The 12,230-nt window shown below is 42.5% G+C and overlaps 1 protein-coding gene across 1 annotated transcript in view; it reads left to right on the top strand.

Annotated features, from left to right (window-relative positions):
- The first annotated feature begins 726 nt into the window (after positions 1–726).
- The window catches only part of ICE1 (interactor of little elongation complex ELL subunit 1), a 65,883-nt gene continuing 54,379 nt past the window's right edge, over positions 727–12,230 (top strand). Inside the window, exon 1 of the mRNA XM_012757738.2 lies at positions 727–1,067. Coding sequence (XP_012613192.2) covers positions 984–1,067 — 84 coding nt within the window. The 5' untranslated portion in view covers positions 727–983. The remainder of the gene's footprint in view (positions 1,068–12,230) is intronic.

Genomic DNA, 12,230 nt, shown 5'->3' on the forward strand with positions numbered 1-12,230 from the left:
TTCCCCTTGTTCCCTCACTCCCAAGAGGTATCAACACAGGACTCGTAGTGGCCGGATAATGACCAAGTGGGTGTGCGGGATGGCCAAGGATTCGGCCAGGCTCAGTGCTCGGCACCCGGCGAGTGGCGGCGCCCACAGCTGGGGCCTGGGAACCCGCCGCTCGGTCTTCAGGGGCCGCCGCAGCGATGAGTGCGGAAACACGACCGAAGAGAGAGAGGCCGAAAACAAGAGAACCAACGCAGAAGCGGAGCGGCCGCCGGCAGCGAAGGCCGTTAACAGGCGCTGAGGCGCACGGAACACCGCCGGAGAAACCGTTCGCCCTCTGCCCGCCGCGCGGCGCAACGGGAACTGTAGCTCCTCCTTCTCCTGCTCCCAGACCCCGGACGGGCTCCAGGACAACACCTCTCCCTCTGGTTATAAATCGCGCACTTTCGCGTCCGGAACGCGGGGTCCTTCCACTCAAGCAGGCTCCTAGAGATGACGTCATCAGCGGGTCACCTGCCCCCATAGCTGAAGCGTTCTGGTGGCTGTAGAAAGCCTGTCATATAGCAAGCTGATAAAAAAGGATAGGCTCCTAGCAATGGGAGGACTACGCTTACGATGCCTCTTTACCCCTGGGCTTTTCCTTCGCAGAGGTCTTCTCCGCCGCTGCGGCAGTGCCTATTTTGTTCAGGCAGCGCCTTAGGCAGCCCCCCACCGCGACGAGGGGCGGGGCGAGTCAGGGCGGGGCGGGGTCCTGGCTGAACTGCGTCGCGCTCGGGGGCCGCGCCGGGTAGCCTTCTCTTTAGTGCCTGAGGCAGCTCTGGCTCGGAGAGCCTTTTGCCAGATCCACGGGGACCTCTGTGCACGGATGGACCCGCCCGGACCCGGCGGGAAGCGGCCTGGCAGGCGGCGGCCCCGGCAGTATCAGCAGAGAGAGGACAGGGCCGAAGCCGCGGGTCCCTGAGGCGCGCGTGCCCACCGGGCCCGGCGGCGGCACCACCATGATGCCGGGCGAGACACACTCGGCGGCGCCCGGGACGGCAGCAGACCTCTCGCGATGTCAGGGCTGTGTCTCCTTGCAGCAGGTGTGGCATCTCCCGGGGGTCGTGGGCGCCAGGGGCGACTGGGCCCGGCAGGCCGAGGGTGTGGGCCGCGCCTTAGCGCGCTGCTCCCGTTTCACAACAGAAGCGCCCCGTCGCCCCCTTCTCGTTCCCTTTTCTCGTATTGTTCTCCTGTCTTGTTTTGGGGACAGATTCCTTTGCTTTGTTTAGGCCTGGAACCCCGAATTCATTTACTGGCATGTGATGGTGGTGGGGGGCGGAGGGAGGGAGTTCTGAAGGGCCCCCTCTTTCCCTATCCAGCCTAGGGCTGACTTTTCGGTTAGTAAGATAGGCGAAATGCTGACGGTGGTTACCACTCCGAGGATAAGGCTTCGATCGTCTGGCTGATCTTAAGTATTTGTTACTTGGAGGCAGAATCTTATGTGGCATGTCTGGGTCTTTTTTCGGGGAAGCATTTCGACTCATATCTGATGAGCTCTCCCGAGGCTAATTTTTTAAGTATAATTTATGTAATTAGTTAAGTCAAGCAACATCTCAGTTGTTTGATTAAACTATTGAATTAAAGGCATGTAGAGACTGGAAGCTTCTAACAGCAGCATAGATTATTCTGTACAGTGACAGGAGAGTTGCTAGAGTCTAGCTTTAGGTCTTATGGGATGTTATTTGGGGAATAGTCCCTCTCGTTTCCAGCGACTCTCTTAGCTCTTTGATGTGGGGAGTCTCATTTAACTCCTTACTGTCACTGTCTTCAGTGATAAATGGAACTCATGGAACTCACCATCGCCATAGCTACCTCATGTAGTGTTCTAGGCACTGTAGACATTGTGGTGAACAAAATAGATGAGCTCTGCTTTCATAAGTAAGATGTGTGTGTGTAAATAAGACTTTAGAAATTTTAAGTGTTAGGAAGAAAATAAAGTAGGATGTTGGAATAATGGTCTTGTCTCTTGGGTGGAGTGGTCAGGTAGGGTGTTTTGGAGGTGGTGACATTCAGAGGGGAATTAAAAGGTGTAAAGTTTCCTGAGGTGAGAAGAAGGCTGTCTTTGAGCAGAACACAGTGTGGTTGGCATGAGTGTAGTGCAGAGGGAAGATGGTTAGTAAGATGAGACTAGAAGGGAGTGCAGGCTAGGTAGGCCATGCGGAAAAGCTTAGTTTTTATTTTAAGAATATTATCAATGAACTGATTCCAAACACTTTAAGTATCGGAAGCAGGGGAGGGAGGAAGGAAATGCGCTGCCACTCTGGGTAGAAGGGGGACTGATAGTAAAATCATTGTCTTTATTGCATTGTGTAGGTGTCTTATAATGTGCCGCTTCCCCCCAAAAAATCCAGGAACATGAGTGGAATTCAAATCTTTAATAAATTGTATTTATTCTTTGAGCCAGTTAGTTCACTGAACAAATGTTTATTGATCATCTGCTGCCTTTTAGGCATTGCAATAACTGTGATGGGGTCAAAAAGACAAAAATTCTTGCTCTCTTGGAGATTCCATTCTAGGATGGTAGCTGGATGAATAAAACAAGGAAGTTATGTTAAAAGGTAATAAATACATTGGTGATAAATTTGAGCACGGATGGGGAACGAAAGAATGTGTGAGGAATGGGCCAGTGACTGTAGGAATTTAGATAGGGAGTCTTGGAACAGTTATATTTGAGCAAAGGTGAGAGAATGAGCTCTGCTGATACCTTGGGAGAAAAGCATCTCATACAGTGGAAACATCAGATGTGGAGAACTGAGGCAGGAGCTGGCTTGGTGTGCTTGGGAAGAGCAAGAAGTCCAGTGAGGCTGGATTGGAGTGAATGTTGGGCGTTGGATGAGGTCAGAAAGGTAAAAGCAGGGTCTGATTGTGTGGCCTGTGCAGACGAATGTAAGGGATTGGGCTTCTCGGATTCACATGGGATGTCATTGGAGGCTTTTGTGCAGAAGAACTACTGATGTGAATTATGCTTCTGAATCATAGATCTGATCTTCCATCAAAAACCTGGTCTACTCCAATTTGAAAGTAGCAACTGTAGCTTTCTGGTTGCTTAGGCTAGAAACTAGATGTTATCCTTGGTGCTGCTTTTTTCTCTCACAGCCTATCAATCTGTCAGCTGGTTCTGATGGTTCTACCTTGATTGTCCACTTGCTGTTCATCATCTTCACTGCTTCCACCCTGGAGTGAACTGCTCTACTCTATGGCCTAGAAATTACTACATTAGCTTCCTAAAGACTCTGCTTCCTTCTACCCTGTATTTATTGGTTCCCACTGTTGGTTCTCAAAACAGCAATAGTGGTAATCCTGTTAAATCTCTAGATCCAGAGATATGCAAACTTTTGCTGTAAGGGGCAAGATCATAAACATTTAGGCTTTGGGGACTTGTTCACAGTTATTCAACTCTGCCACTTTAGTGTAAACACAGCCATGGATGATCTGCAAAAGAATGAATGCAGCCGTGTTTCAGTGATACTTTATTTACAAAAACTGGAGGAGTGCCTTAGTTTGCAGAACTCCTCTGTGGGTTAGGACACTCCATTGCATTTGGCTTTTCTGTGGCTTAGAATTGGAATGTCTTTAGGGGAAAAAGTTGGTCAGTTGTGAGTGAAGTCTCTGGAGCAATTCCGTTATTTTACAAAGTGAGGCTGGAAAAATACATTCCTGGTGATTTATAGAGTCTTGAATAGTAACCATTCACAAAGTCTTATACGTATTTCTGTCAGTAGTACAGTATGGTGAAGGTCTTTGTATGGCTGCCATATGAAGAGCAGTGCTTGTAGTAAATGGAGCAGTTGGTGGTATGCAGGATGGAATTAGAGGGAGTGCAAGTAGATACAGTAAATTATTTTACAGTACATACTAGTTATAAAAAAGTCTGAACTAATTGGGGCTTCCTGGAAATGGAATAGAGAAGAGAAAGGTTCTGAATGTGAGAAACTGCCAAGCCTGGACGAATCTCATGTCAGGGAAGTGAAAGATCCAGAGATTTAAAACTTGAATGATCATGAGAACTATGGTAGATGTAGGAGGAGGAAACCAAGGTGGAGGGGATGTTTGAAATGTGGGACTGAAGTTTTTGAATGACACCAGAACTAGGTGTTTTCAACCATTTTCAGATTTATTGTTTGTGAAGCACAGTGCCTCCAAGGTACTGTAATACACATCCAAGGTAATAGAGGAGGCCAGGTTAGATAGACACTGTATTCATTGTAAGAATTCTGTTTGGGGGAAGGGAGATGTGGATAGGAGATTGGGAGGAGTATGTGAAAACCCCTGTGCCAGTTCATGGTTCTATGTGCCATCACTAGAGTCAGTGAAGAAAAACCAGCTGGCTGGTGAGTGGCCTTCGATGAAGGTGAGCATGGAATAGTGAGAAAAGGATAAAGAGTGTTAGAGAGTTAAACAGGACTGTGTTGTAGAGGGAAGCAAGATAAGCAAGATTGGAAAGAATGAGAATTGAGGAAAAGCATTCCATTGGTCAATTAGTAGATGGATAATCACCTCTAGGAAATAATTTTCTGGGTATATTATAACCACAGCAAGTACCGTGCTTTGATTAAACTTTTGCATGAGAGAGAAGCTAAAGAGGTTAGATACCAAGAGAAATTCTTGCTCTGTAGTGTTTTGGGTTTTTTGGTTTTTCTTTTTGAGACAGAATCTCTTTTTCCTGGGCTAGAATGCAGTGGCACAGTTGGCTCACTGCAACCTCAAACTCCTGTGCTCAAGCAGTCTTCCTGCTTCAGCCTCCTGGGTAGGTGGGACTATAGGCACATGCCACCACTCCTGGCTAATTTTTTTTTTTTTTTTTTTTTTTAGTTTTTGTAGAGCTATGGTCTTGCTATGTTGTTTAGTCTGGAATCCTGGCCTCAAGTGATCCTCCAGGCTTGGCCTCCCAGGGTGCTAGGTGTACAGGTGTGAGTCACCACATCTGCCCTGCTTTATAGTTTTATCACAGTGAAACTTCTTGATCTTGCATAAAATTTACAGGTAGTGTATGAGCCTTTTCAACAGGAGACAGCATTAAGAGGTGCTGTGACTTTATTCTGAATTGCATTGTTTGACCGACTAGCCTCTGTCCTGAGTTGAACAGTGGTTTGCTTTCACTGAAAGTTTTCGTTTCATGTCTTACTCCTCCATCCCCTTTGTTCTTTAATAGAAGAGGTAGAGTACTAAGATCATTACTTGATATAGAAGTGCATAGAATGACTGCATTTTATGCTTTTTTTCGTAATCTCACAAATCACCTCTTCTCTGTTTCCTCACCCTTATTGATGACAGTGTTTCATCACTGAGCTGTAGTACAGTGTCCATGTGGGTTGCAGAGCTTTGGTAGTCATATAAACCAGTGTGGGGCCTTACTCTGGTGATGTTATATACAATTAAGAAAATCTTAAGTTGCATTTTTTTTTATTTCAATGGAAATATTACTTTATTTCTTCCTTCTGCTAGGCACTTCTACACATCATTTACTACATTATTCAAAGTTTTTTAAAATTGATTCATTTTTTTAAAAAATTTCAGAATATTAAGGGGACACAAATGTTTTGGTTACATATATTGCTTTTGTACAGTTTATGTCAATGTTATAAGTGTGTCCATCACCCAAATAGTGTGCATTATACCCATTAGGTGTGAATTTACCCAACCTCTTCTCCCCCCTCACCTACTTGATTTCTGTTGAGTTTTACTTCCATATGTGCATATAAGTGTTGATCGATTAGTTCTAGTTTAATAGTGAGTACTTGTGGTAAAGTTGCATGGTTTTAAGTCAAGCTAGTCATGCTGACTGACGTAAGTCACTTTATTCTAGAGAAGGAGAGGCCCCTTTTTGCCTAGCTTCACTGCAGGGAAAACAACTGGACTCTCTTGGGGATCCAGATGAGAGTTTGAAACACATGGTCATGCTCTGCAACTAATGTAACTAGATTAGATTCTGTCAGTTTGGTGTTTGGCTGTCTTTGGCACAGATTTGAACCTACTATTTACATAAACTTGTGCTGGATTCCCATTCATAATTGCCAGCAGTTTAAACTTCATCTTTGTGAAACATTTTTCCCCAGGCATACTGATCTGTAAGTGGTTCTAATACAAGGAATGCTCACAAAGTTATAATTTATTCATTTACTAAAGATATTTACTGAGGATCATTGTATATGTGATGCCATGCTGTATTTTGGAATACAGTAAAGAACAGAAGAGGCATGGAGCTCATTCTAGTTGAGGTTACAGTTGAGTAAAAAGGCAACCACAGTCTAAGTGTAATATAAGTATTACGGTGGGCCACAGAGGAGGTGATCTGGGAGCATGTAGAAGGGACAGCTATACAGGACTTTGTGTGACCTCTGTGAAGGTTCGTACAAGAAGTGATTCTAAAGTGAGGTCTGCAAGATGGTTTGCAGTTAATTAAGATGGAATAGATGGAGGGAGAGTGTTATAGACAGAGGGAATAACTTGTGTGATGGCTTGGGGGGAAGAAAACAGTTTCGGTAAGTCAGCACAAAGTAAAAGATAGGGCTGAGGAAGGGCGAGGCTCCCCAGAGGCTGGGATTTCGTCTTCTTCTTCATAGGACCCAGAAGCCACGAGGCTAGTTTTTGGTGGGTGAGTGTGCCTAGAGCATGGTCAGAGAGGGGTGGGCTTTCCTACCTTGCTGTCCTGTCCGGTATACACCATGCCAGAAGTCCTAACAGCTGATCTCTTAGAGCTCAGTGTAGGCGTTGATTGATTTTTAAAAAGAGCAGTTAATAAACACTTGGCAAACCAGGAGTTGGAAATGTGCTTTATCAAAGAGGGGTCAGTCTGAACAGTTGGCCAAATCTCCCCCAGCAAAACAATAAATGTGATTATGATTAGTGTGATTTTTAAAAATAATTACTTTGAAATAATGTCAGACTTAAAAGAAAGCTGTCAGGATAATACAAATAACTGTACTTGTCTCAAATTCATACATTGTGAACATGTCATTGCATTTGCTTCATCATTGGGTGCACACATATATACTTTATCTCCCCTGCACGTTCCAGAGTATTTCCTCTGAATATGAATGAGCACTTTATGACGTAATTGGTCTACAGCCCTCCAAGTCAGGATATTAACACTGGCGCAGCACTTTAATCCATACACCTATTTAGGAATAGTGTTTTCCTTTCCTTTATTTCAAGGTGCTGTCAAGAAGATGTGTTATATTTTATTGTCATGTCTCTTCAGCCTCTTTAATTTAGTCTCTGTTTTTCATGTTTGTGAAAGTTTAAACAGTAGAGCCTGGTATTCCCCAGGGAGTATTTGGCAACATCTGGAGACATTTTTGGTTGTCACAGTGTTGGGAGTCCCCAAGACCACACCCAGGTTCAGTACTCAGTAAGACTTAGCGATATAGTTACACTCCCAGGCATGGTTTCTTATAGTGAAAGGATACAGAACAAAATCAGGAAAAAAAAAAATCACATGGCGCCAAGTCCATAGGAACCCAGGCACTGGCTTCTAAGAGTCTTTCCCAGTGGAATCACACAGGACATGCTTGATTGCTTCTGCAGTGTATTGTGACAACATTGTGCAGTGTTGTCTACCAGGAAAGCTTATTGGAGACTCACTGTTCAGGGTGTTTATTGGGGGCTGGTTATGTAAGCACCCTTTGCCTAGCATGTACCAAAATACTCTTAAAAGGAAAGCAGCTGTTCAGCATAAACCACATTGCACAGTTTAGGGATGTTGAACCACTTTTATCAGTTCAGGGAATGGTGGGAAGTAACTCCTCAGGAATCCAAATTCCCAAATGCCAGCCAAGGGCCCACCTTGCAAGCAGGCCTTGCTGTCCTCAGGCCTGCTATGTTAACTTTTCTGTACACACCTGTTGGGGCTGGGGAAGTGTTATGGCCAGCTGGTAGAGGCCAGGGATGCTGTAGAACATTCTCTTTCTGCTCGAAATGTCAATGGTGCTGAAGTTTTGAGAAACTCTTCTCTCCTGTTTACGTATTTTTACAAGTAGTCTACTTACTGCATTATCATCTGTGCATTTACTTATTTGCTATATTATCCATATATTTTGCTTATTTGCCTAGTGCAACCATTTTCCCAGCTACACTGGCCATCTGTTCACCACCTCTCAGCCCCTAGGTCTAGTGACTTGGCCCTGGCCCTGTGTGCCCAGCCAGTGTTGATTCCATTTCCCTATGAAAGAAGGGAACGTGGGAGCAGTATTCACAGGGACAGTTCAGAAGGATACTGGATGGATAAACTTTGAGCAGTCTGTATAGGAAAGGAGTAAATGGGAACAAAAAGTCTTGAGTAAGAGATAGGCTACTTGGGGGATTGTGTTAGTATGTAAGTATAGCCTGAGGGAATCACCCAGAAGGCAAAGAAGAACAAGAGATGGTAGTTAGGAAAGAAGAGATAATTGAGAATAAATCTAAGCTTCCCAATAGGCAATATAATAGAAGTTCTAGAAGACGAAGGGCTACTGAAAGAAAAGTGATAATCAAGAAAACAAATGCTTGCTATTTCCTGAGAGGAAGAACACCTTGAACCCACTTGCTTCCATAGAACCCAGACATGTGCACGAATGTATGCCCATTAGAAGACCCCAAGTGCCCTCCACCCAGGCACAGACTGCTAACTTTCACAATTCTAAGGTTTATTAGAGACCTTGGTTTCAACCAACGTAAGTGACATACGAACCTGATGGGGGTTTTATGAGGGTATTATAGTATCTAACCAAAGATACTGCAGTATCTCACCAAATTTTAGCCGACTTGTATCTGGGCCTCAGGAAACAATGTTAGGTAGGGATTGGAATGCTGTAGGATAACCAAGAAGTGTTCTTTTTTGTTTTTTTCCTGTATAATGCTCTGTTTTGTGATTTTTAATTGCTCACACTGTGTGTTGTGTAGTGAGCTCTCTTACCATTGGGTAATAGAGTTGTGTTGCAGACTTTGGGAGGTGAGGATTATGCTGTCTACTGCCCCATACTCCATGCCTGAGCCTGCACCTCCTCTCCCCATTTTACTTAGATCGATATTTGGAGTTGACATTGTTATGACAGTATGTTATTGAGAGCCAAGTTTTGGTGTTAATTATTATTTTTTCTTTCCTGCATGGTTTCTTTTTTCCCTGATTAATGATTATATCTCTAATTCAACTTTTCATCAGTGTGGTTACACTCATAGTTATACTCATTTCATCAACTTTTCATTCAATATAGTTACACTCATAGGTGTGGTTTATTATAATGAAAAGATACAGATCAAAATCAGGAAAAAAAGTCACGTGGTGCTGAGTCTACAGGAGCCCAACCACCAGCTTCCAAGAGTCTTTCTCAGTGGAGTCACACAGGACATGCTTGATTGCTCCTGCAGTCAGTCACTCTGACATTTTGAGGAATTGCCAAACTATTTTCCAGCAGCTGCATCAGTTTACATGCCCACCAGCGATATATGAGGGTTCCAGTTTCTCCAAATCCTATCAACACTTGTTATTGTCTGTCTTTTTAATTTTAGCCATACTAGTGGGTGTTTATGTTTTTAATATTTAAGAGTTTTTTAAAATCAGTTTCTTAGAGCTCTGAATATTCCTTTTAAACATGGCCTCTTATTTCATGAATATAACATCATTTATCTTAGATCATATTATTGCATATATTTGAAGTTTTATTCTCGGTTTCGTTTACTTCAAGTTGCTTTTGCTTGTTTTGGTCTCTCTCTTTCACACTGCACATCTGTGTCTCGTGTTTGGAAATCTCTGATTGTTCGTATTAAGAGTGGGTGGCTAATATCCTGATTGTGTGGGGCTTTTGGACCCTGAGCTTCATTGCAATGTAGTCTAGTTGGGCCAGTTATTGATCGAAGAATGTCCAGTGTCAATACTCTTAGATCTTATCTCAGAGAAGGTATTTCCATTCTTCTGCCTGGAGTGCAAAAGGACTGCCCTGTTTGGAAGGAGCTTGGTGGGGAGAAACAGGCAGCCAGTCTCAGATCACTTTGTTTAGGTTTACTTAATCTGTCTGCTTTTGGTACAGTACACCTAACCCAAGTGTTTCATGGTGTCCCAGTCTTCTTCAAAAAGCAAGCCTTCTGCTGGATTGGGGGGCGAGTGATTTCTCCAAGGCATGGTGGATAGTTGGGGATTGGGATTAAATGTTTATCAGAAAATTTGCAACTAGTATTTTAGTTCCATCCCTTTTCACCTTTCCCTTGAAAGAAACTTTGTCACTGATTGTCAAGCTTATTGAAGTTTTGCTGTGTAAATTGAGTTGGTTCTCACTTTTCTCCACTGCTGGCTTTCTTGGGTGCTATCTCAGTACTCTAGAATCTGCTTTCCAGTTTCAGTTTGTCTTCTATTGTGTTCTCATCCTTGTTGATGTTGCCTTTTGAAAAAAAAATTCCTTTGACTGTATTTTTAGCTGGTTTCAGGGAGGAAATAAAAGCAGTTGCCTGTATCTACACTCTCTGTCCAGGAATCTGTATTATGGCCCACTCTAATCCAGTATGACTTCGACTTAACCTGATCACATCTGCAAAGACCCTATATCTAAATAAGGTCATTCTGAAGTACTGAGGGTGAGGACTTGAGCGTGTTTTTTGTGGGGCTGGGCATGATTTATTAATAACAGATGGTGGACCCAGCAGTTCTGTACCTGGCACACTTTTATTCATACATGAGAGGTATTCATGGTTTACCTCCTCCTCACACTTTTTGAACAAGGGAAAGGTATCTAACTAATTTTAAGAACCATGTACTGTATTTTGTGTATTGCATTATTTGTAATACTGGACATCATACAAAAACAGTATAGGCATATCACTTTTGAACATAAGTTTTGAACATGAAGTAGGATATTGGGGAATTGAATCCAGCAGTGTGTTTAAATAGTATTAACATGATATTCAAGTATTTTTATCTCCAGGAATGCAAAGCTCTTTAACATTAGAAAATCTATTATTTTAATCCACTGGAATTAGTAAATAAAAGGAGAAAAATATACATTTAAACTAAATAGATACAGAAATTTATTTGAAAAAGTTTAATACTCATAGATGATAAAATCTTTTAGCAAACTATGTGTAGCAGTTTCATAACATGATTAAAAGATATCAATCAAAAACCTGGAGTAGAGCAAACTTAATTCTAATTTAAGACAATAATTCCTGTTATCACCCCTATTCTTCAACATTGTGCAGAGTTCTTAGTTCAGAAAGAGAACACACAAATTTAATGTAAGCATGAATAAAGGAAGGATGAAACTATCATCCGTATCCGTGAATGTTATAACTCTTCATACAGAACATACAAGAGAATCTGCAGATAAGTTATTTAACACTACAGGGGGTGCTTTGCAAATATTTTATTATTCCTTTTGCATCAGTGTTCATAAGTGATGTGAAATAAACAAGTCTACTGTAATAAAAAAATTAAAAATTAGTACTATTTCTGCACACTCAAAAACCAATTAGGAAACATAATATAGAAAAACAACAGCAAAATATAGATAACATTCATGCTGGTGATAAAAACAAACATTTACATTAGAAGAAAATCTAATGGGGGATATAGAAAACTAGCATAGAGGGAAAACAGAAAATTGTTAACTATATACATTTTGATTTTATTATATGCTGCCAAAGTGCTTTTCAGATACTACCAATTATGGTCTGACTTTTGTTATATTCATACCAGTGCTTTCATTCCAGTTTATTCTGGTGGATGAAGAATAGATCTTTGTTATTTTAATTTGCATTTTCCTGATGTCAAAAAGGTAGAATAATTTCTTTTACATGTATTGTCTATTCAGATTTTTTTTTTTTTGAGACAGAGTCTTGCTTTCTTGCCTAGGCTGTGAGTGCTGTGGCGTCAGCCTAGCTCACAGCAACCTCAAACTCCTGGGCTCAAGCGATCCTCCTGCCTCAGCCTCCCAAGTAGCTGGGACTACAGGCACGAGCCACCATGCCCGGCTGATTTTTATATATATATATATTAGCTGGCCAATTAATTTCTTTCTATTTTTATGGTAGAGACGGGGTCTCGCTCAGGCTGGTTTTGAACTCCTGACCTTGAGCAATCCGCCCGCCTCGGCCTCCCAGAGTGCTAGGATTACAGGCGTGAGCCACTGCGCCCGGCCTATTCCAGATTCTTAATCTGTGAATTGACAGTTTATATGTTTTTCTTTTTCCCCCTACTTCCTATACTTACTTTCTGAAAATTAATTTGTGAGAGTTGCTTA

Source organism: Microcebus murinus, chromosome 11 (genome assembly GCF_040939455.1).
Source record: "Microcebus murinus isolate Inina chromosome 11, M.murinus_Inina_mat1.0, whole genome shotgun sequence".
In the NCBI taxonomy this organism is placed as follows: Eukaryota; Metazoa; Chordata; class Mammalia; order Primates; family Cheirogaleidae; genus Microcebus; species Microcebus murinus.